The sequence below is a fragment of the Prinia subflava genome, chromosome 7 (assembly GCF_021018805.1).
Source record: "Prinia subflava isolate CZ2003 ecotype Zambia chromosome 7, Cam_Psub_1.2, whole genome shotgun sequence".
Taxonomy (NCBI): Eukaryota; Metazoa; Chordata; class Aves; order Passeriformes; family Cisticolidae; genus Prinia; species Prinia subflava.
This window is the reverse complement of record NC_086253.1, coordinates 15,002,078-15,022,487: the sequence shown is the minus strand read 5'-3', so window position 1 is coordinate 15,022,487 and position 20,410 is coordinate 15,002,078. Positions and strand designations below refer to the sequence as shown.

The 20,410-nt window shown below is 38.3% G+C and overlaps 1 protein-coding gene across 11 annotated transcripts in view; it reads left to right on the top strand.

The window, feature by feature from the left end:
- Positions 1-20,410, top strand: part of LDB2 (LIM domain binding 2) — a 216,561-nt gene that overhangs the window by 161,771 nt on the left and 34,380 nt on the right. For all 11 annotated transcript variants that reach the window (XM_063401664.1, XM_063401662.1, XM_063401665.1 and 8 more), the window contains 3 exons: positions 221-393; positions 5,500-5,622; positions 7,208-7,291. In XM_063401664.1, the coding sequence (XP_063257734.1) occupies positions 221-393; positions 5,500-5,622; positions 7,208-7,291 (380 nt within the window). The remainder of the gene's footprint in view (positions 1-220; positions 394-5,499; positions 5,623-7,207; positions 7,292-20,410) is intronic.

Sequence of the window (20,410 nt, the reverse complement as noted above, 5' to 3'; positions counted from 1 at the left end):
ATGATGAGCCCACTCCCTCTGAATGGAGTCAGCCATTTTCATTGATTTCAGTGGGACCAGGCACAACTTTGTCTCTACAAAAGGAGAGAACATGTATTATATTCATTAAATGAGAGTTTGATTTCATTGCGCTTAAAATTATTCATGTGCTGTTAGCAAATGGTTTGAGATTTTATAACCTAGAGCATTTGCTGAATTCTGCTTTGTATTTTCCTCACAGCAATTGGAAGAACCCTCATTCCTCGTTATTTTAGCACTGTCTTTGAAGGAGGTGTAACAGACCTGTATTACATTCTCAAGCACTCAAAAGAGTCATACCACAACTCATCCATCACAGTGGACTGTGATCAATGCACCATGGTCACTCAGCATGGAAAACCCATGTTTACCAAGGTAACAGGGAAGACTCAATAAAGCATGTTGTTGGTTTTTGGTTTTCTTTTTCTTATTCAGTGTGTGTAAGGGGGAAAAAATATTGGCTGTTGAATTTTTCTGGTGGACTGAGATTATTTCCAATACTGAAAACCCTTGGAGCCATTTAATTACTGTTTTCTGTATTCATTATATGACTGGAAGATTCTGTGGGTATCTCCTGTAATTCTCCCAGAAAGATTGCAAGAGAAGCACATAATGCCAGGTTGCCAGAAGTATCAGTTTTATGTGAATTAAATTTAGCCTGCCCATCTCCTTTTCTCCGGGTTTGATTTTAAAGCAACAATGAGACTTCACATTGCTGGTACCTACCATTTGGGATGGTATGCATTACGTTTGATACTTACCTACTACAAGGACTATAATCTCTAGGAAAATACTGATTTAATACAGTAGGATGCCAGTCCAAAAGGCAATGAAGTCAGTGGAAGGAGTCAATTGATTAAAACACACTCTGGATCAAACAGTTAGTGAATATTCAATATTTGTAATGGATAGTGAATTATCTTCTTGCATAAGGCACATCTAGCCCTGTAATTAAAATGGGTGCCATATATGTATATAAAAAAGAAGTACCAAAAGGGTGAAAAATACAAATTAAAACAATTTTTTTCCTTGTATTAAAAAAACCAAAATAGTAAACTTGTTTCAAAATGGAAGTGAATACATTTTAATACATTAAGAGTAAATAATGGTAACAGTAAACACTGATTTTCCATCTTGTACCTGTTTATCTTTAACTTTTTCATAAAAGAGAAGAACAAAAGGAGAAGGGGCAGCAGGAGAAGGTAGCTAATCTGTGTTGCCCTTGATCTGCTGGACTGTGGAGGTTTTAATTTTAAGTCACTGGCTATCGACAGCATCATGACCAGGGTTACAGGGCTTGTGCTGTTGTAGGTGTGTGGTGCAGTCAGGATGTGTGAGCCGCTCCAGCCCCTGTGGCTTACACAGACACAGATAGACAGAGGAGAGACCAGATATTCCTATTGGCACCTCTTTGCCACCTCACTGCTCATGAGGAGCTGTGAGTGCTGGCCATGAGCAGGAGATGTGCCAAAGTTACACAGTAGCTGCTTCATTGTTGAGCTCCCTAAAGCGATTTCTGCATTAGCTTTAATGCAGTAGCAAATAAAGGGGGTTGGTTTGGGGTTTTTTTAGCCAGTAGATACAGAGCACTGTTCTCAACCCAATTAGATTATTTTACCTATCATGGCAGCACATGACAGTGTTGTTATTTTGGAAAGGAGGTTAGCATCCAACAAGTCAAAGATGGGTGAATTGTATGGACTGGGCTGGGTGTCCACCTCGTCTGAGAGGGCCACAGTTGCCTTCCATGGCACTGTCCTGTTGTGTGCAGTGGGTCCCTCTGCCTGCTGCAGCCCTGGCTGTGCACAGCTTGCCTCAGCTTTGACATTGCTCTGGCAGATTCCAATGTCAGCCTCTGTGTCTTGGTAGAAAAGTTCAGGTGGGGATGGGATTTGGGTTCTAGGAGAAAAATTAGGAGGGTTTCATGCCTGTATGTTTAAAATATGACTTGTTAGGAAGAGCAAATCCAAAATGAAACATAGTAGTTGGTGGAATAGCGGAAAAGAAATAATATTCTCTCAGAAATAAGTTAGAGCTGAGTGTTGCCTCAGCTTCATTTAGCTGCCTTATTTAACTTCTAGCAGAGATACCAAGGGCAGATCTTGTACTCTTACAAAGCTTAACTCCTACTCTCACAGCACTGGTGATGGAACAGAGCAGACCTTCCATAACAAGCACCACTGCAATGGGTTGTGTAGCTCCTTGGATCATAACTGAGTTTGACTCAGTGAAACTATCAAGTTAGGGGGGTTAATGCAAAAATACAAACTGTTTCAGTTCCACAAGCAAGATCTAAGCTGCAATTTCACTAACTTCTAATACAACAGACTGAAACACTTTTCATTATGTATTGAATCAAGTATCCACAGAATTAAGAATCAAGTGCATTTTATTAATTTCAACATTTTTCTAGTTAGAGCAATTCATTGCATACAAAAGTATTGGATGAATATATAAAATGGCATTTCCAGTTCTTTTGAAACAGATATGGCCAGAACATGCCTAGCAGTAAGAATATGAATAGTCCAGCTTGTCTTTGTGGGCTAAGAAGTCATTGTAAAATGTCACACACTTAAAAATTGTTTTATCAAGATATAAATAAATAGTACAAAGAACTTATAATAATTCAATGGCATAAATAAAATGTTGTAAAATACCGAAGCCAAGACCACTATGGTTTTTTTAGCTGGGAGATGCTCCACTTTTTTCTTCAGGTAGGCAAAAGTTTTCTGAGTCCTCCAAAACAGTCTCTGTTTTCACTGTGTTTAATCCAACTCTGGCACTCCCACTTTATGAGTAGGCAAACTGTTTTTCTACAGTGATCAATGATTATATTTCCCAATGAAATGGCAGAGGTGGGCATTGCTTTCACCACTAAAGCAGTGAGTGCCCCATGTGCTCACTACTCACTTGCTTCTCCCAGGAGTGCAGCCAACATTTATTGGTGAAGCCCTTGAAACTCAGCGATTTGAATTCCTACTAATAACATCAGGCATTGCCCAGATTTGTATAAGCTTTAGGTTTCTTCGTGTTTGAGAAATGGTAGTTCATAAAGGGGGAACACTTCTAAAGATGCCAAGTGTTAGGAGAATGAGATTGTGAGCAAGAAGGCACAGAACCAAAGCTGATTTTCATAGGCACAAGCAGTTGAAATTCCTACAATTAATAAGTGCAGTGAAGGGGTTAAAAAGCTATTGGTTAGTTTGAGAAATGTTCTTTTTTAGTTTTTTCCTGGCCTAGTCTAGAGCAACCACGTGATACACTGAATGCCTGCCAGCCTCTTTCTTGTTGATCCTCCGGAGACCATCTGTGCTGGGGGCATTGATTAGAGTGTGTCTGCTGGGATTACATCTTTTCTGTTGCCATGCCAACTAATCAGCTGATTTTGGTTACCACAGAAACAAAATGTCAGAGCTCACAGTACGGTAACATGAATTCAGCACAACAGAAAATGTTTTCTTAATTGGAGACCCTTTTGATTTTTTGGATTCTATGTAAAAGGCAGCTTTCAGGGAAAAAATAGCCCTTTTAAAATAAGAACTGTGCCAATTTTATTGATTAAAAGCAATGTGTAAAATTCTACTTTACATAAGGAAATTAAATTCCTTTATAAGATGTATAAATTTTTACCACTGTAATATGAGGAATGTGTTTAAGTTTTTCTATTAAAATTTGTTAACGCCAGTGCCTAAAATCTGCAAAGAGCTTTGGTAGTGTGAGCTTAAGAAAAGAAACATTTGAGAAGCCCCAGGTATTATTATTTAAAAATTGTTTTAAACCTGAAATATTTTCATGTTAACTGATCAGTAACTAGGATCTTTGACCTCAACACAGTAACATTAATACAAAATATTTTTCCTCTGTGAATCCTTACATGTGTTCATGTGTACTGTGTAATTTCTCATCCTAGTGCAGATGATGTGAAAATCAAAAGTGAAACATAAGACACATTAAATATCTGAAGGCTTCACTAAGGTGTGTTGAAAAGGGCAGATGAAAACCTGTTGCAAGATGCTCCTTCACAGGTCTACAGGAATTTGTCTATATAGTACACCTGTTAAAATTACCTAGGTGTTTTTGCAGAAACAATAAGGAAGAAAAACTGTAAGGACATTAAGAGAACTGTTAACCAGAAAAGCCACACATTGACCAGGTGAGAGCTGGCCAAGTCTGAGTTGGAGCTTTTAAAAAGGCTCAGCAGACTCAGCTGAATCTGATGGTTATTTTTCGATCAGGTACTAGCTGTATTAAAATTAATATGCAGAAACCCTTTTTTTGATAGCCGTTACCCCCTGTTTCCACAATATCTCTGTAATCTGCACTTGCAAATTTACTATGAACAAGGATTGTAAGTCTAAATATACAATAAAAAAACCCCAGGAGTGATAGTTAATTTTCAAATCAGACATAATTTTCAATGCTCCACAGTACCCTTAGTCAAGATTCCATGCTGGGCTTGTATTTTTCACCTTAAAGAAGACTACAACCATGTACCTTTTCCACATAAAATTGTGGAAAGTTGTTTAAAAGTCCCCAGTAATTTATTTTATTTTTCCTTCATAGGTAGTACCCACTTGCTGTATTTATTACTCCTGTATTTTCTGTCCTTTCTTAGACAAGATTCCTCACAAAGCTGTGTGAGCCACTTTCTGTAGGAGTAGCTCCACTGTCCTGGCTCTTCTCTGCTCCCTTCACTCTCAAACCTCTCAGCAAGGCAGCTCATAAAGCCCCATGGCAAGACCCACAGGGGATTAATAAAACTAGATAAGAGGAAAAAAAATCACCCAAAAAACCCAACCAACCAACCAAAAAACCCAAAAACCCAAGCCACAAACCAACAAACCCAAGCCACCAAAAAAAACCCCACAAAAACAAAAACAAACAAAAAACCCCAAAGCAAACGAACAAAAAAACCCACAAAAAACAAACTGAACAGGAGAAAATGCTTGGAAAAGACAAAATAATTCTGAAAAAAATTATGAAAAATGATGAAAAACAACCCAGTTTTTGCCACAGGCATTCAGGACTCTGCCTACTCCACATGGACATGAGAGAAATGTTCATATGCCAAGCTATTGTAAGTCTAAAACAGGTTGGGAATGACTGGTTCAGCAACTTGCCATCAAGTGGACTCAGTTGCACCACAGTCACCTCCACTGCGAGCTTCCGTCATTAATTAGCAGTAGCAAACTGTGAGGAAAAGAGAATTGATGCAATAAATAAGATTTATCACACAATATTCTATGTTTGTAAAATGCTATAAAATCCATAGCATTATAAGTTACTGTCTCTGAGGTAAGGCCTATGAAGTAATTTTCCCACATTCATTTTTTCTCCCCAAGAGGATGAAAAACAATTAATCTAGCAGAGATGAACAATAGAATACTGCTCTGATATTTTTGAATGTTGTTTAATCGATGATACAATACCAATGAAAACAAAATTCCTGGGAATTTATTTCATGCATTTTATGTATTCTAGGTATGCACAGAAGGACGTCTTATCTTGGAGTTTACTTTTGATGATCTTATGAGAATAAAAACATGGCACTTTACTATTAGACAATACAGAGAATTAGTCCCACGCAGCATTCTAGCCATGCATGTAAGTAATCCTTCATTCATTTGACCTAATGCAAAGAGATGAGATTAGGTTTATGAACAACTCTGGCAAATTTCACACCCAAGGCAATTAACTATAAATATTTTGGTTTGCCTGCAACTACATCTATTCACAAGTTCTTTCATCACTCCCTTGTTTCTCAGTGCTCTATTATTGCCACTGTTGCTATGTTTTCATTCTATTTTAGCATGTAGTTTTCTTTTTTATCCCACTTGGTGGTCTGTATGATTTGGGTCCAAAATCTCTTCTTATGTACCTGAACTACACCAGAGTCTGTGAATTTTCATCCTAGGTACCAGTGATAAGTTTTAAATGAAGCAAACTGATGTTACTCTTGCATAGACAGAAAATAGGAAATTGCCATATATTTACTTAAAAACCTTTAGAATTTTAATCCAGACCTTTTTGTTCCACATTTCATGACTTTCTTTTGGTTTTGAATGAAAACACACACAATGAAACATTAAACTATTAAATATTCTATAAGTTAAAGTCAAAATATAATAAGGTAAATTGTGGAGAAACCAAGAACATGCTTTTACTGACACTTTCATTTCCTCACCATAGACCCATTTCTACTAGCAGTGCCTCAATATACAAAATCAATTGCAGGACTGTGGTTTTATAAAGGGTAAGAACACAGACACAAAGATGTTCCTGTATTTTGATGTCAAGTTACTTAGATATCCACAGATAAAGATCTGTTCATAGTGAGGAATTTTATATAGCTTAAGCTGGACCTTTTTTCAAAGTGCTATTACAAGCCTGAAGAAAACACCTTTGCAAACCTGCCCCACCGTTTCTATCCCAGGATTATCTGCTATTTTAGGGGACTGATCAGCTGAACTCTTCAACAGTATCCCATTAAGGGACAATGAGCATGGCCACGATCGACATTACGTATTTAGGGGGCTGCTGAATTCAGAGTGGAAGGAGGTTAGACAGCAACCAGCAGGTGTTAATTTTGGTGATGAGATTGATCTCATTTTAAAGAGGAGGGTGATCTCACAGGTAAAGCTCCTGGCTAAGGTCAGGGAAGGACTATTCCTGCATTTTTTCCATTTAACTCTGGGAAAAACCCTTAAATTAGAAAGGTTCTCCAGACTGTGCTTAATGTCATATATTTGATGAGATCTTTCTGCTGCAGTTTCTTACCCACAAAAAGAAAATAATACGCTTTTTATTCCTGCCTTTTTCTGTCTAGTCTCCTGGGATTCACAGCCAACAAATAGAAGGCTCAAAGTGTACTTCAGTCCCTCAGAAGCTCTTTGGTGGGGCCCTGCTCACTTGCACGACCAGATCTCTTAGGTCTGTCTTTTGAATGGATGGTCAGGGAGCAAAGGAACAGATTGGAAAACAGTATTTAGTCTGCTCCAATTTCATAATGCTTTACATTTTCCTATGCATATGGAACTCTAGCTTATTACATAAATTTAGCATCAATGTGTAATTTTTCCATAGCAGTGGCACTGCTTTTCAGGGAACCCTCTCTACATTCCACTAAGCACATAGAAAAAATACTCCAATGAAAAGCAAAGTGAAAATTCTTTTATCCTTTGTTGTTTAGGCACAAGACCCTCAGGTGCTGGAGCAGCTGTCCAAAAACATCACTCGAATGGGCCTGACAAACTTCACCCTCAACTACCTCAGGGTAAGCATACAATTGCTGATGATTATTGTGAGTATTTTTTTAAAAGGAACTGTTGGCTTTGAGTCAAGATAATGAGAGCAGAGCCTGTGTTGATCAGGTAAGAAATTGACCTAACTTAATGACAGCGGAGGAAAAACAAAGATACTGTAGTAGAGATGTAGCTGATGACAATGGGCTATGGAAAAGGCTAAGAATTTTATAATTCACTCCAAGCCTTGTGTGAGTAGCCCCTCTTTTTAAGTCTTTCTTCTCAGTTTTGAGTAATGCCTTTATTTGATTGCAAGCAAGAAATTCCCAGTATTTTTTCCTCTCTGTTTCACTGTGCCTAAGAAAATGGCAGCTAATTCTTATCAAAAGCTGCCTGTCTTCTCCAGCTTTTCAACCTTGCCACCTCTCCCCGGCAGAGGCAGGGCTGAGGGAAAGCTCAGCTCCAGCCCTGTTTGCAGCACTCCTCACTTCACATGCCTCTGGGAGCCTGAGCTTCTTCCTTAGCCTTGCACTGAATCGAGTGTGGTTTTTACAATTAAATAATGCATTTGTTCTGATTGCTTTTTGACCCTTAAAGTGCATTCAAAGTTTAGATGTTTATTTTTATTTTCGAAAGTATTCCCTGGTGGTGGCTTACAATACATACACAGAAATACAGATTTGTAGAGTTCATATTTCAGGCTTAAAATTCAGATTTTTCCTATTTCTAGATATCCATCAGTGGATATAAAATGAGGCAAATTGTGCAATGATACACGAAGCTAGCTTGCCCAGACTATCTGGTTTTATTCTTTTTAATTTTATGAGTAGTCATTCAAGGTACTTTTTTAAGATAACACAAACACTAGAAAATGAAGTTATTTTTCAGCCTAACGTAGAGCTGTACCTAAGTGTGTAATTTAGCTGTACTTCATTCAGTTCTATGAACCTGCTAATACCTTCCCTGTGGATGGATGGAGTCCCGTTCCCAGAGTGTTTTGAACTCCAAGGAGACAGTGTGAAGAACTGAGATGTGTGGCGAGATCTCTCTCACTGCATTCCTCCAGTTTATAGATAGCCTTTAGTTGTACTTACTCTCCCAACAGCATAAGCCATTGTTGATTGTTGCTTATGTGGTGTTAATATAAAAATTACTGTTCAAATTACAGCCTGAGTTGTGCAGGGCAGGTCTGGTCTATTGTAACTGAAAGAAGAATATGGCATAAAACCTCAGAGGAATAATACATTGCATTAGGATTTTTCTATGTGTAAATGTAAGATTAACATATCTATGTAACGCACATTGCAGTCTCATGGTTAGTTTAGTTTGTGATTTGGTACAGAGAGCACCTCTTGTGCTCTGGCAACCCTACAGCCACGCTGTCCTTGTTTTGTGGTGGGGCATCCTAAAGCATGTCCTAGAGAAAATCCCACTGGGGATTCCTCCTAAGTCACGGCAAGTTTTGCATTACATGTCATGCATGACATGCTTGTGGCAAGCTGGGCAGAGAGTGGCTGACTTAGGAAGGGGATTTCCGTGGTTTCTTTGCAAACTGTCCGGTGGCACTGGGCATTGGCCACTTCTGGAGTGTTTGATCCCCTGAGTGTGAGGCGTCACACCTTGGGCTGGCCTCAGCAGCCGCGGGGCTCCGCAGCCCCCCCGAGGCTCTGAGGGCTGGGCAGAATTGGCAGCACCACCTCTGTCACTGACCCTTCAGCGTCCTCTGTGGTATAGTCTGTGATTCCTCAGGGTGACAACGCAAATGACAAAGGCAGGGCTCTGGTTAGGAGGCAGCTGGCATCAGGCACCCATGCTGCTCCCTCTGTCAGCATCAAAAAAAACAGCGAGAAAGGAAGAGGGAGAGGATGGAAAAAAACCTCAGAAAAAGAAAACTGGGATCAAGATAAGCACTAGGGAGATGAGCAATGAAGTGGAAGGGGATAAAAAGATAAAGTCTTACTTCTTTTTCTTCTTCCAGACTAGTTTTGTTAGCTTAACAGACGACATTAGGTCTCTGGGTGCAAAGCTTCCTCTGGCTCCTGCTGTGGTGATTCCAAGAGGAAATCTTTTTTTTCTCAAGCCAGTCTTTATATGTCTCTTTTTTTTGTGGTGAGGGATTGATCATTCTGCTCCTCTTTTCAGATGTTCGGCTCATCATGGCAGCGTATATTACATGGTTTATTTCCGTTTTGATTTGCCTCTTTTCCAGTTACTTTCCTCTGTTAATTTTAACATGAAAATCTTTTCTAAACTCATGCACTAAAAATCATGTACTAAAATAATATGATAAATGTACTTAGGTTTAAGGTGTTCTGTTTTGTCAGTTTTTAATTCAGCATTTTATGATATTTTATTCAGTCTACCCAGTGTTTAGTAATTAGCACTGTTGCATGGTTTTGAATAAGGATCAGAAACTAAGCATAAAAATGATTTTCTTTTTTTTTTTTCTGCTGCACACAGCAAAGGCTTGTGATACTCATAAGCAAAAACTTCACTGATGGGCGGAATTAATCATTTTTATTCTCCAGTGTGCACACAGCAGCAAGCTGTGCTGCAGTTTCTTTAAAGGCAGAATTTAAACCTGGATTTCAGATGGTTGTGATATAAAGGCATAGCTTGTGTTTTTGGGCTCTAGACATTCCAGAATGCTAAATCATTGCTAGTCAGGATAATTGCAGTTGCTGGCATGTAAACCTCCATTCCTGAGTGCCACATGCTTGTAGAGCCACAGCTTTGGATGTGTGCCCTGGTTTGTCTTCATTCACTACAAGTAAAGCTGTCCAGCATAGAAGAACATTGATTTTATAAATCATATTTAATACAAATTTAAAGTGTATCTTCTTGGAACCTGGAAATGAAATGTTTTGTCCTATGTCAATTGCCAAATGGTCTTTCTCTCAGTTTTCTCTGTCTCTGTATAAAACCATAGGCTTCCTTTCTTTCTAGTTACGGGTTTGTTTTGTTCCAGCATAATTGATTCCTCATCAGTGGGGTCAGCGTACTTTGCTGTAGCTGCTGACTAGGAGTTGACTAGGATGTCTCAGAAATAATGAGCAAAACTTCGTAGGTTTTAAATTAATATCAAGCTTTTTAAAATGTAATTTCTTATCAAGTCATCAAGTAGTAGTTATTACGAATAATAAGGCCAAGACCTATCTCAGTCAGTGTGAGTCCAGGAACAAACAGGAATCCTGTACAGAACTTGAAGGTGAACATAACATTGAGAAGAACTGTTTCCACCAAGCTACAATATTTAGTCCCCACATTACGTTATTTTTTTCTATTTTATTTGTTGCTGAGCTATTTTATCTACATCTTCATTGCTTAGTGGATTTGAATAAAAACAATAAAAACAATAGCTTTATACTAGGAGCACTATTCAAAATTTGGAGCTCAGCTCAGCTATTTCTTGTTGCCATCTATAAAATAATTTATTCTCTTAAAATTTCTGACATTATTAAAAAGTCAGCCCCTACTGTCAATTAGGCAGGATTACCTTGCCTGAGCTTTGAAAGTCAGTTGTATCTTGCCCAGCTGGTTTTCAAAATTTGTCTCTGCTTTCTTGCAGTGGCTGGGCTGGAGTGATTTCTTAGAGCTCTTCCCCAGATGTATCTGTTGCATCCTCCCCACACTGTGGTCTGCTCTGGTGGCCAGTTTATCAATGTTCATGGAGCTAAATCTGCACCTGCCCCTTGCACAGTTAGAGTTAGCGTGGCAGAGCACTCCTGCTCTGCGTCAGGAGAGGTATCCAGGCAGGGGAATGCACACTCCCATTTCCCCTCACATCCTGTATGACTCTATTAACCAGGGCTTGCTTATCTGAGCTACAAATTATCCAATTTGTTTGTTCTCTATATAAGACAATAACGAGGTGTTACTATTGCTACACAGAGGACAATATTTTCTAAGACCTCACTTTCACTAATTTAGTTCCTCGCTAGACACTTTTGGATTTCTTCTGCTGGGAGGATAATGTGAATTATTTAATGGGACACAATTTTCTAAAGGCACTACTTACACTGTAATCAAAACCCGTTTGTATGTATACCCATTGTGTACACAAAATTTCCTTTTCCACATGCAAAATAGACACACGTGCAACACTTTCCTTTAATGTGCAGGGAAAATTGATTTTCCAAGTTTGGTTTCAAGCATGGAAAGGATATGAGCTGAAATAATTTTGGAACTATTTTGCTTCTAATCCATAACAGGTTGTGGCAGCTATCTGGCCAATATTTTATGTCTGTTGGTGCATCTTCAGTAAAGAAGGAGAAATTTTACATGCATACATGCTAAGGATGCTTAGCAAGTCAGGTGCTTGGGAAAAGAAATGCTATATTTACAGTTACACATGCCATATGAACTCATTTCCCTTTGTGAGCTATGTTGTGTCATCATCATCATCAAATGACATCAACAGGCAGTGCAGGTAGTGCACGGGCTAACTAGCAGCCCTCACTCAGTAGCAAGTGCTCCAGTGCTACTCATTTCCTTGTAGGGTCTTCCCCAGTATCATTCTGCTGCCCAGGGGAGTGGTGGAGTCACAATTCCTGGAGGTATTTACAAGACATGGGGAGGTGGCACTTAAAGACACGGTTTAGTGGTGGCCTTTCAGTGCTGGGTTAGTGGTTGGACTCAATGATCTTAGAAGTGTTTCCCAACCTAAACTCTCAGCTCAAACCTTAGTGGCTGCATGGCTTGTATGAGCTGAGATGTTGTTCTAGTGTGCACATGTGGCTTTAGGGTACATGGATGAGCACTGGGCCACTCTGAAGGGACAACTACAGGGCAGGTGCCCATTCTGAGACAACATGTGAGGCCTGATTTTGCACAGCACTTGGGGTTTCATCTTGCCCCATATACTAACAACAAAACTGCTTCTATTGGTTGCAGTCTGTTGTCTAAGGCTGGCTATGTATTTGAAAAAGTAGATGGTGTTTCTGAGAACACACTAGTGAAAATTCTTTTTCTGTGACAGAGTAGCACAGTGAAGCTTGGGAACAAGGGCAGTTTGTTAAAGCAGCACTGGGCTATTCTAAAGTCTAACCTTTCTTGTTCTACAGTCCCCTGCTTCTGCCATGTTTCCATGTCTTCAGTAGCTACAAGTGAAGCCCTACACAAAAGAACTTCATTAGCTTTGTGCTGTGCACATAATGGGGGGTGCTAGGGAAACAGAGGATGTGTTCAGATGCTGTATCCTACTGGATATGAATGAGAAGTTCTATTAAGGGTTTTCAAGCACTCAAAGGAGGGGGTTTAGATAATTTAATCATTTTGGTGACTTTCATATGAAAGCTGCCAAAATTTTAAAGAATCCTCTGTGCTGTAGATAGTAGAAGCAGACACAATATTTTGTCAGCTTAATTCCTGTAAATAATAGATTTTTTCAATCTAAACCAATCGATCTTGGGGTAGCTCTCCACAGGAAAATACAGCCAAAACCAGAAGATTCTCACAGAAGGATTCAGATTACTGTAGCTGGCTATCCATAATCTGTCTGTGCCAGCTATAATTAGTGGATTCTGCCAAGGTTTTCTGGTAATGTAATTTCTTAGCATTTATTTTAGTGATGATCTCAGTGGTTTCTGTTCCTCTCTTTTATGCATCTAACACTTTAGGGATGGTGTTATATGTTACTTCCAGAAGAATAAATGAGAAGAAATGTATTTGCAGAAGCTCATGCAGTCAAATGTTAGCTTTTCACCTTTTTAATAAAGACAGAACATCACAGAATCCTTATATCAGGAGTTAATTCATCATAAGCATGAAATATCAGAAAGAAGAGGGATGGGAGAGTTGCAGAAGATGGGGCAGGTAGAGAATTAAACACCAACTTAAAAATATTCTAAAGCAAAAATGGAATCTGAAGCAATCACTAGATAGGACATGGATTGGAAAGATAATATTCATATTGTTAGAAATAATAAATTGTGTGCTTTTCATCCCTTGATTTTTAAGTATTTGCTAAAACAAATGAGAAAATTGTGGTACATGAGAAACAAAAAATATGGAGCAAACCCAATAGCATTAAAAAAAAAATATATATATATATGGCAATTTAAAACTATACTAGAGAGTCCAGTGAGCTGGTGCAGTAGTGTCTTCTTCTGCTCCTAATGACTCAGTAACAGATTTTAGTGTTTGTGAATATCAGAAATTTCAGAACTCAGTGAAAAGTGGGCAATGGTAACAAAGAACAAAAGACAGCAGACATCAGAGTACAAATTGGGGTTTTGGCACAACACCAATATTCTGGAGACGGTAACGGCCAGTTTTTGCAGAAAGAGCACTACCAGGCTCATGAGTATCAGTTAAGGAGAAAGATGTGTGTGTATGAACACAAGCCAGTCACTGCTCACTGGACATACAGACCATATGACCTTTGAAATAAAATTAAGGTCTGGACTAATGAGAATGGAAGGATGATAATTAGCGATGTGAGTCCTTGAAGTTTCCATGGGTAAGAAATCAGAATGAAGTTGAAGCAGTTTAAAATTAAAAATGTCAGAAGGGTAAAAGGGAGAAAATGAAAGACAAAGACAAAGCATTGATCATACAAAAACAAGCTACAAAATTTGAACTAATACTGTTATTTTAGAAAAGAAAAAAGATGAAGAAAAACATTCCAAGAACACAGCCACAGGCTCTCTTTTAAGAAGACCAGTTTGGACTAGTATGCAGTACAGTCATAAATAATAATAACTATTAATTAAGTTTAGGAATGAGACCTGCAGAGGTACAATTTGTATGAAGACCTGAAAATGCCCAAACCAGCTTCTTGTTCAAAGCAATGAAAACAGCAAAAATTTTAATTAGTTGTTTAATATTGAATATCCATCAGTCTTTGGTATGAATTGTTATGCAGGGAGAAATGAGTGCTCCGAAGTGGTCAAGAAATGGGCTTTAATGCAAAGCTGATGGTTCAAAGCTTTGTCCTTGGAAGGAGTTGTTTTGGAACTTAAAATATGTATTGTGGAAAGCTTATGGCAACCCTAAGGTCTGCAATTCATATGGAAAGGGAATCCTGTAGCCTACCCACTCATGTTTTTAATCTTCATAGAGATAATTTAGTGAGTCTCTCTATTGTGATATCACAAGCAACTAGCCCATATAACCTTGTAAATTAATTTTCTACACATAGTTAACTTTACTGGTTAGCCTGCTTATCCCCTTCCCTGCCCCTTCCACTCTTTGTGTGGGTAAAACAGCATTTACTGTTCATCCATCTCTGCTGGAGAGATCTTCTTTGATGTCTCAAGCTAAAATTTGACTGATCAATAGAAAGTTTTCCTTGGACTATTGAGTTTGATCCTACTTCTAGGATGTTTCTGAAAAACCTTTACCTTTCTTATGTGATGCCTTGATCCTTGTGTTTATGGAGGACACCTACCCACTTTGTCACTTTATTCTGTCTATATACTTCCATTTTTTAATCTCTCTATTGAAATCTCACTCTGTAATCTCTCCATATTCTATTTACAACAGAAGCCCTGAATACCAAAATCTGACTCTAAGCAGTAAAATCGTTTACTGACTATTAGTCTGGGTTAGAGAGCAGCACACAGAAAGCTAAATTTGTCTTGCAGTCACCTCCCTTGTACTGGCGCACTGTTGGAGCCAAGTCAGGTGACTGATCTGATGAAAGAACTAATCTAATCCTTTTCACCTAAATTATGACCATCCTTAATAGCTCCCCAAGCACTACTTGTGCTGGGCAGAGAACAGAGCAGCAGTATGGATTCGTGTCAGCTGGCTCCTGTCGAAGCTGGACCTCATATCCAAATTTGCCAGCATTGATAGAAGAGGACAAGAAAGAGCTGGGGAATCCTACAGATTATGTAGGATTTTATAAAGCTGTAAATTTCCCTTTTATTCTTCTGGATCTGGAACATTATACTGATTGTGTCTGACCTATAATTGTTTCACACTGTTTTAAATGTGTTCATTTCATTAGAGTGACCACTGACTTTCAGCAGAGATTTTAGAGCAGACACTTGCTCAGAACAGATTACCATCATTTACAAAACTTGAATTGAAAACAAAATAAGCATAAAGAGAAACAGTTGATTTTTTGCACTACTTCTAAGTGAAAAAAAATCTGTATACACATATGTATCTGTATAAATGGAACACCCATTTCTGTAGCTATCTTGTGAACTATACTGTTCACTAACTTTGCAGTTAATTGTCCTTATTCTCCTGCTGGAAAACTCCAGTAACATTTTTCCTTGCTGTGTGCACACATGTATGAATATTAGTGTCCAATATGAATGTGTAGATCTGTGCATTCCTTTTGATTTCTAAGCATACCTTCTGTTGATATTAAAGGGAATATCAACAGGAGTATCAAATCCATAAATGGAAGCCCATGATTTTGTGTTTACCATGCTTCAGGTAGACCCATGGGATGTGAGGTAGAGAATTTATAGGCAGCACTAATGAGCAAAGGTGCCGAACTTGCACTGATGCCCACAAAAGGCATCATAAAGATCATCTTGTGAGCACAGGGGGCCAGAGGACATTGAGACCTGGCAGAAGAATTGTGTCAATTCTGGTGCTGCATTCTGCATGGCTAGAAAACTGTGCTGTGTTAAATATCCCTCCCTACTCTGAATTGTTTCCTTAGTCTTGTGCCTTGTTACCTTTCTACCTTGTGTTGCTGCCTCATGATTACTCATAATAAGGAAGTTTGTTAATCAAGGATCCAGTTCAACATCCATTAGAGTCAATGGGTATATCTTCTTTGATCCAAATGTCATCTCAGAGTTTTTCATTTGTTCGGAGGTATTTTATACACATAAAATCCAATTTATTGAAATTAATTTCTCTATTCCTTTAGGCAGTTTTAGCCATGAAAATGTCATGCTTTATGAACAGCAACAACAAATGGTTATTTTTATTGCTTTTTTGTTTTTCTTTTCAGATTTCATGACAAAAGAAAATTAGCTTGGTTAACCACAGATTATAGTTCTTAGGTGAGCCCAAAGGAACAAATATCCCTGACTTGGGGATCTGATTTGAAGAAAGACTTTAAGCATAGAAAAGAATGGAGAAATACAAAAAAAATCGAGCTTTCATAGTAAGAGAGAGAATTTTCTCATTTTATTAATCATTCAGGCAAAACTCCGAGCTGATTTAATTAAAGGACTGTGCACCGTTTCTGTCCATGATAAGATGGTTTTACATAAAGTAAGTATGAGTCACATGAAAAAAACTCACAGCTATATTCCCTAGCTAAGATTTCATAGAATTTCATTTATGAAGCAGGACTGGACTCAGTCATGCTAGATGAAAACCTTCAAAGAAAACACAAGCAGCACCATTTTGTCTAAACAAAATGGTGTTGGTGATTAGGCAGAGATCACAGTACTCTGGAGCAGACCTTGTCTCGTTCTGGGACTTTACTAGTCCAGCTTTGCAGTATTACTGCTGCATACCACAATGGAATGTAGGTCCCATGTCTACTTGGGACAGCAGAGGTTTTTTTCTGGAGGCTTTCCAATACAAGTAATGAAATATAAAAAGGAATAATCTTGTAATAGTGATATGCAAAGGAAGGAAGTGAATTTCCATCTTCTAAACATTACACCAGACCTTTTCACTGATTAACTTTTGATGAGGTGTATTAGAGCTATGGTATCATTTGAAATATTATAGTCTATGTAATAGCAAGTCTGTATTTTATAACTATCTCAACATCATGGTGGTATTTTAGTGGATAACTGATTTTCTTTAGCCATGTGTGAGATGAGATTTCCAGCCATACAAAGTACAGTATATAATATATTCTATTGCTAAGTGCTCTTGAACATTGTAATTTTAAAAATTAATTCATTTTTCTAAAATAATTGTAGTAAAAAACAGAACATGAAATACAGGTTACTCTTTATGATAGTTAACAGTGTAGGGAGAACAACAAATTATTCAGAACAAAACGTATTCTTGAAGTCTTTCAGTGTTATCACCAAATATCATATTCATGATACTTTTTGTTTCTTTTGGGCACCTTCTTGGTGTCTAATTGTATTATGAAGACATCTGGTCTCTTTATTTCTTTGAATTCTTTCTAGTTTAATATAAGGATAGATTGATTCCTAAAACCTTATTCTAAGATTTAGATTCCTGCTCTGGATCACTTTACAACCTAAGTAAGCTTTCTGTTGCTATAATAAATGATAAGGAACACTTCTGCTTTCAATCACACACATATACAAACTGGAATAACATGTTGGAAAGCCATGACCTTTCTCCAGAGTGACATAAGTGGGTGCAGAGCTTCTCCTGTGGTAGTTACATATTTTATTACCTGTAGAAATACAAGATATGAACACCATCAGATTGACCACAGTAAAGGACACGTGGACACTGTCATGGCCTGACCTCCAAGCCTGGCTCCTAAGCCTCTGCTAATCAGCCCTGTTCTGTGGAGAACACAGGACCCAGTCAGGCATTTCTTGAGGCTCTTCTGAGTACAAACCCTGTTTAAAGGGAAAAGGCTGCCTTCCTAATAGACCAAAAAACCCACCACAGAGGCTTCAGGAACTGTCTTTTTCATTGATTACTTGAGCAGAGATTAGAAATACATGAAACAAGAGGAAACAGCAGAAACAAATTCTACCCACAAAAACCAAAGCTCTGTAGCCCTCCAGGGGACTTGAGAAGGATGCTATGAAGGTGCCCTCACTTTTCTGCTTACACTGTCCTCCCACATTTCTTGCATCAAATTCTGCTGAGGACCACTTCCTTAAAGAGCAAAGAATACCAGAGAAATTGTTGAAAGTATCTTGATATAAACCATACTTTTTAAATGCTGATTGGTTTGGAATGATAGTTTAGGCTTTTTTCTCGCCTTTTCCTTTAAGTGAAATTAAAGAGGAAAGCACCTTTTTTTGATACCTGCTATGAAGGCTGTTACTGGTCCTTGATAATGGCTTTCTGTAAGCAGAAGTTGTGATTGCTTAGTACTTCTCAAGATGGATGTATCATGCCAGCTTTTACCCCTAATTTATATTCTCAAGGGAACCTAAAGGGAGCTTACATTTTTAGCTTCCAGTGTTTGATTTCATTGTTCAAAGTTTTATTCCTTTTTTTTTTCTTAGTTTCTGAACAAAAATTAGATTAGAAAGAACTTCAAAGGATATCAGCTGCAAAAGGGTTGTTGATTTCAGTGGAATTATACCAAGTTATAAAAAATCAGGTCAAAGCAGGAGGAAAACATAAAGTAGTAGATGCATTTCATATTCTTCAAACTTGCTTTGACAAAGTGTTTAAAAGGGGATCTGCTTACATTTTGGTCACGCTCATTTCTTTTAGGAACATAAATGTATGCTTTTCTAAACAATTAATACACTTCATCTTTGCTCAGCTTCATACTAGTAAGGCTGGAATCCAGTTCTTGAAACAGTGTCTGAGGTTAGTTATAGATGCCGTCTGAAAAGCTGTTCATCTATATGTGTAATCATGGAAGGTGATGGATACAAACGTGGAAACAACCATTTGGCATTGCAATCTATCTTAAAGATGGTCTGTGCCTTAGGAATGAGACAACATGGGCAGATCTCATTAGCTACTTTATTGCTATCTGCAAGGGCTGTTAGAATCATCCCTATAATGACTTTCAACTTTCTGTGTTTTAATAAATAAGGTTGTATGAATCTAGAGTATCATAGGAACTGTTTTATGCAGAAAACACTTTTAGTGATGAACAATTCAACTTCCCACTCAGGAGCACTCAAAAAACTTAAACAAAACCCCGAAGGGGTTAATCTGTAATGACTTTTGGGTTTTTGCTTATCATACAGATATTTTTATATGAATAATAAATTTTGTGTTTTCCTCAATTTAGTTGAAAAAAACCCACTCCTATATTTGTTGGCCATTCTAGGCAGTGTGTTACTGCAGCAATGGGAAAGTCTAGAGAGTGCATCTGTGCTTGGTTATCAGTCTTAAACACCTTGAATAAATAGCATAGCATCAGGAAAACCAGATGACTTCAGCCATCCAAAAATACAAGAAAATGCATTGCCTGCAGCCTTTTGCCACTATTATAAAATAGAAATAATTATGGAGAGGGGAAAAAAGTTCATCCGTGCACATTTACTAAAGTGTATGTCCGTGTCATCATTGAAAATGTGCCTGCAAGTTCTAGCATAGTAAAGCCATTTCACATAATGAATTTTGTTATGCCTTCTCATTTTCTGTGGACTCTGAAAATCTAGATCTACCTGGACTCCCATCATCATAGTATCTGATGTTTTTGCATTTTTATTTTATTTTATTCTAGCAATATTTTTGTAAAAGCCATTATATCCATTGCACAGCTGAGGAGCTGAGGATGCTTTGAAGGACATGAAGCCACAGACAGACCCTAGTGGCTTCACTGCAGCCTTCAGCCAGAGGCTTATCTTTTTGGGTTTCATTGCTTGGGACACCACAGGCATCTGTGCCATGCTGGTTTCAGCCAGCACTGTGTTGTTTATTTTTACAGCAAAGCATGGGAGGTGGGAGGAGATGCCTGGCTCTATCTGGTATTCCAGAACCCTTGCCCCAAAGTCTTGACATATGGGTCAACATCCTACGTAACCTGAGGGAGTTGAAAGCCTCGTGTGCACATATACAATGAACAGGCTTAAAAGAATTGTGGGTGCTGTGAGCAACGTATTGAAGCAAGGCTATGATGCAACCAGGAGGGCATGGCTCCATGGGTCAAAAAAGGAGCCAGATTATTTCAGCTGCTGGTGAGCATGGCTGAATAAAAACAAGGACTTATCTTCTCCAGTCTGCTCTCAGGATTCATTTTTTTGTTAATTGAAGAGTGACTGAACAGCAGATTGGAATGAACATGCTAGTCGGTTGCTCTTCTGCATACACAACTTGTATTTCTGTGTGCTTAAGCCATCCACGTCTGTCAGACTTAGAGCTCATTTGCCTTTTCAAGACCCTCAGGTTACACTGATCTTTGTATATTAAACAGCATCTAGTGCTGTTCTTGGGTATCTGAATGCACTATTTAAATTCTTTTAGAGCTGTTCCTGCCTACTTTGCTCGCTCTCAAAGAATTCCTGGGCACAGTTCAGCAGTTGGCATGATAGCCAGTCCATTGCTGGAAGGGAATTTGTATGCAGTCTCCTGTCTTGGTGCATAAGAAGGCT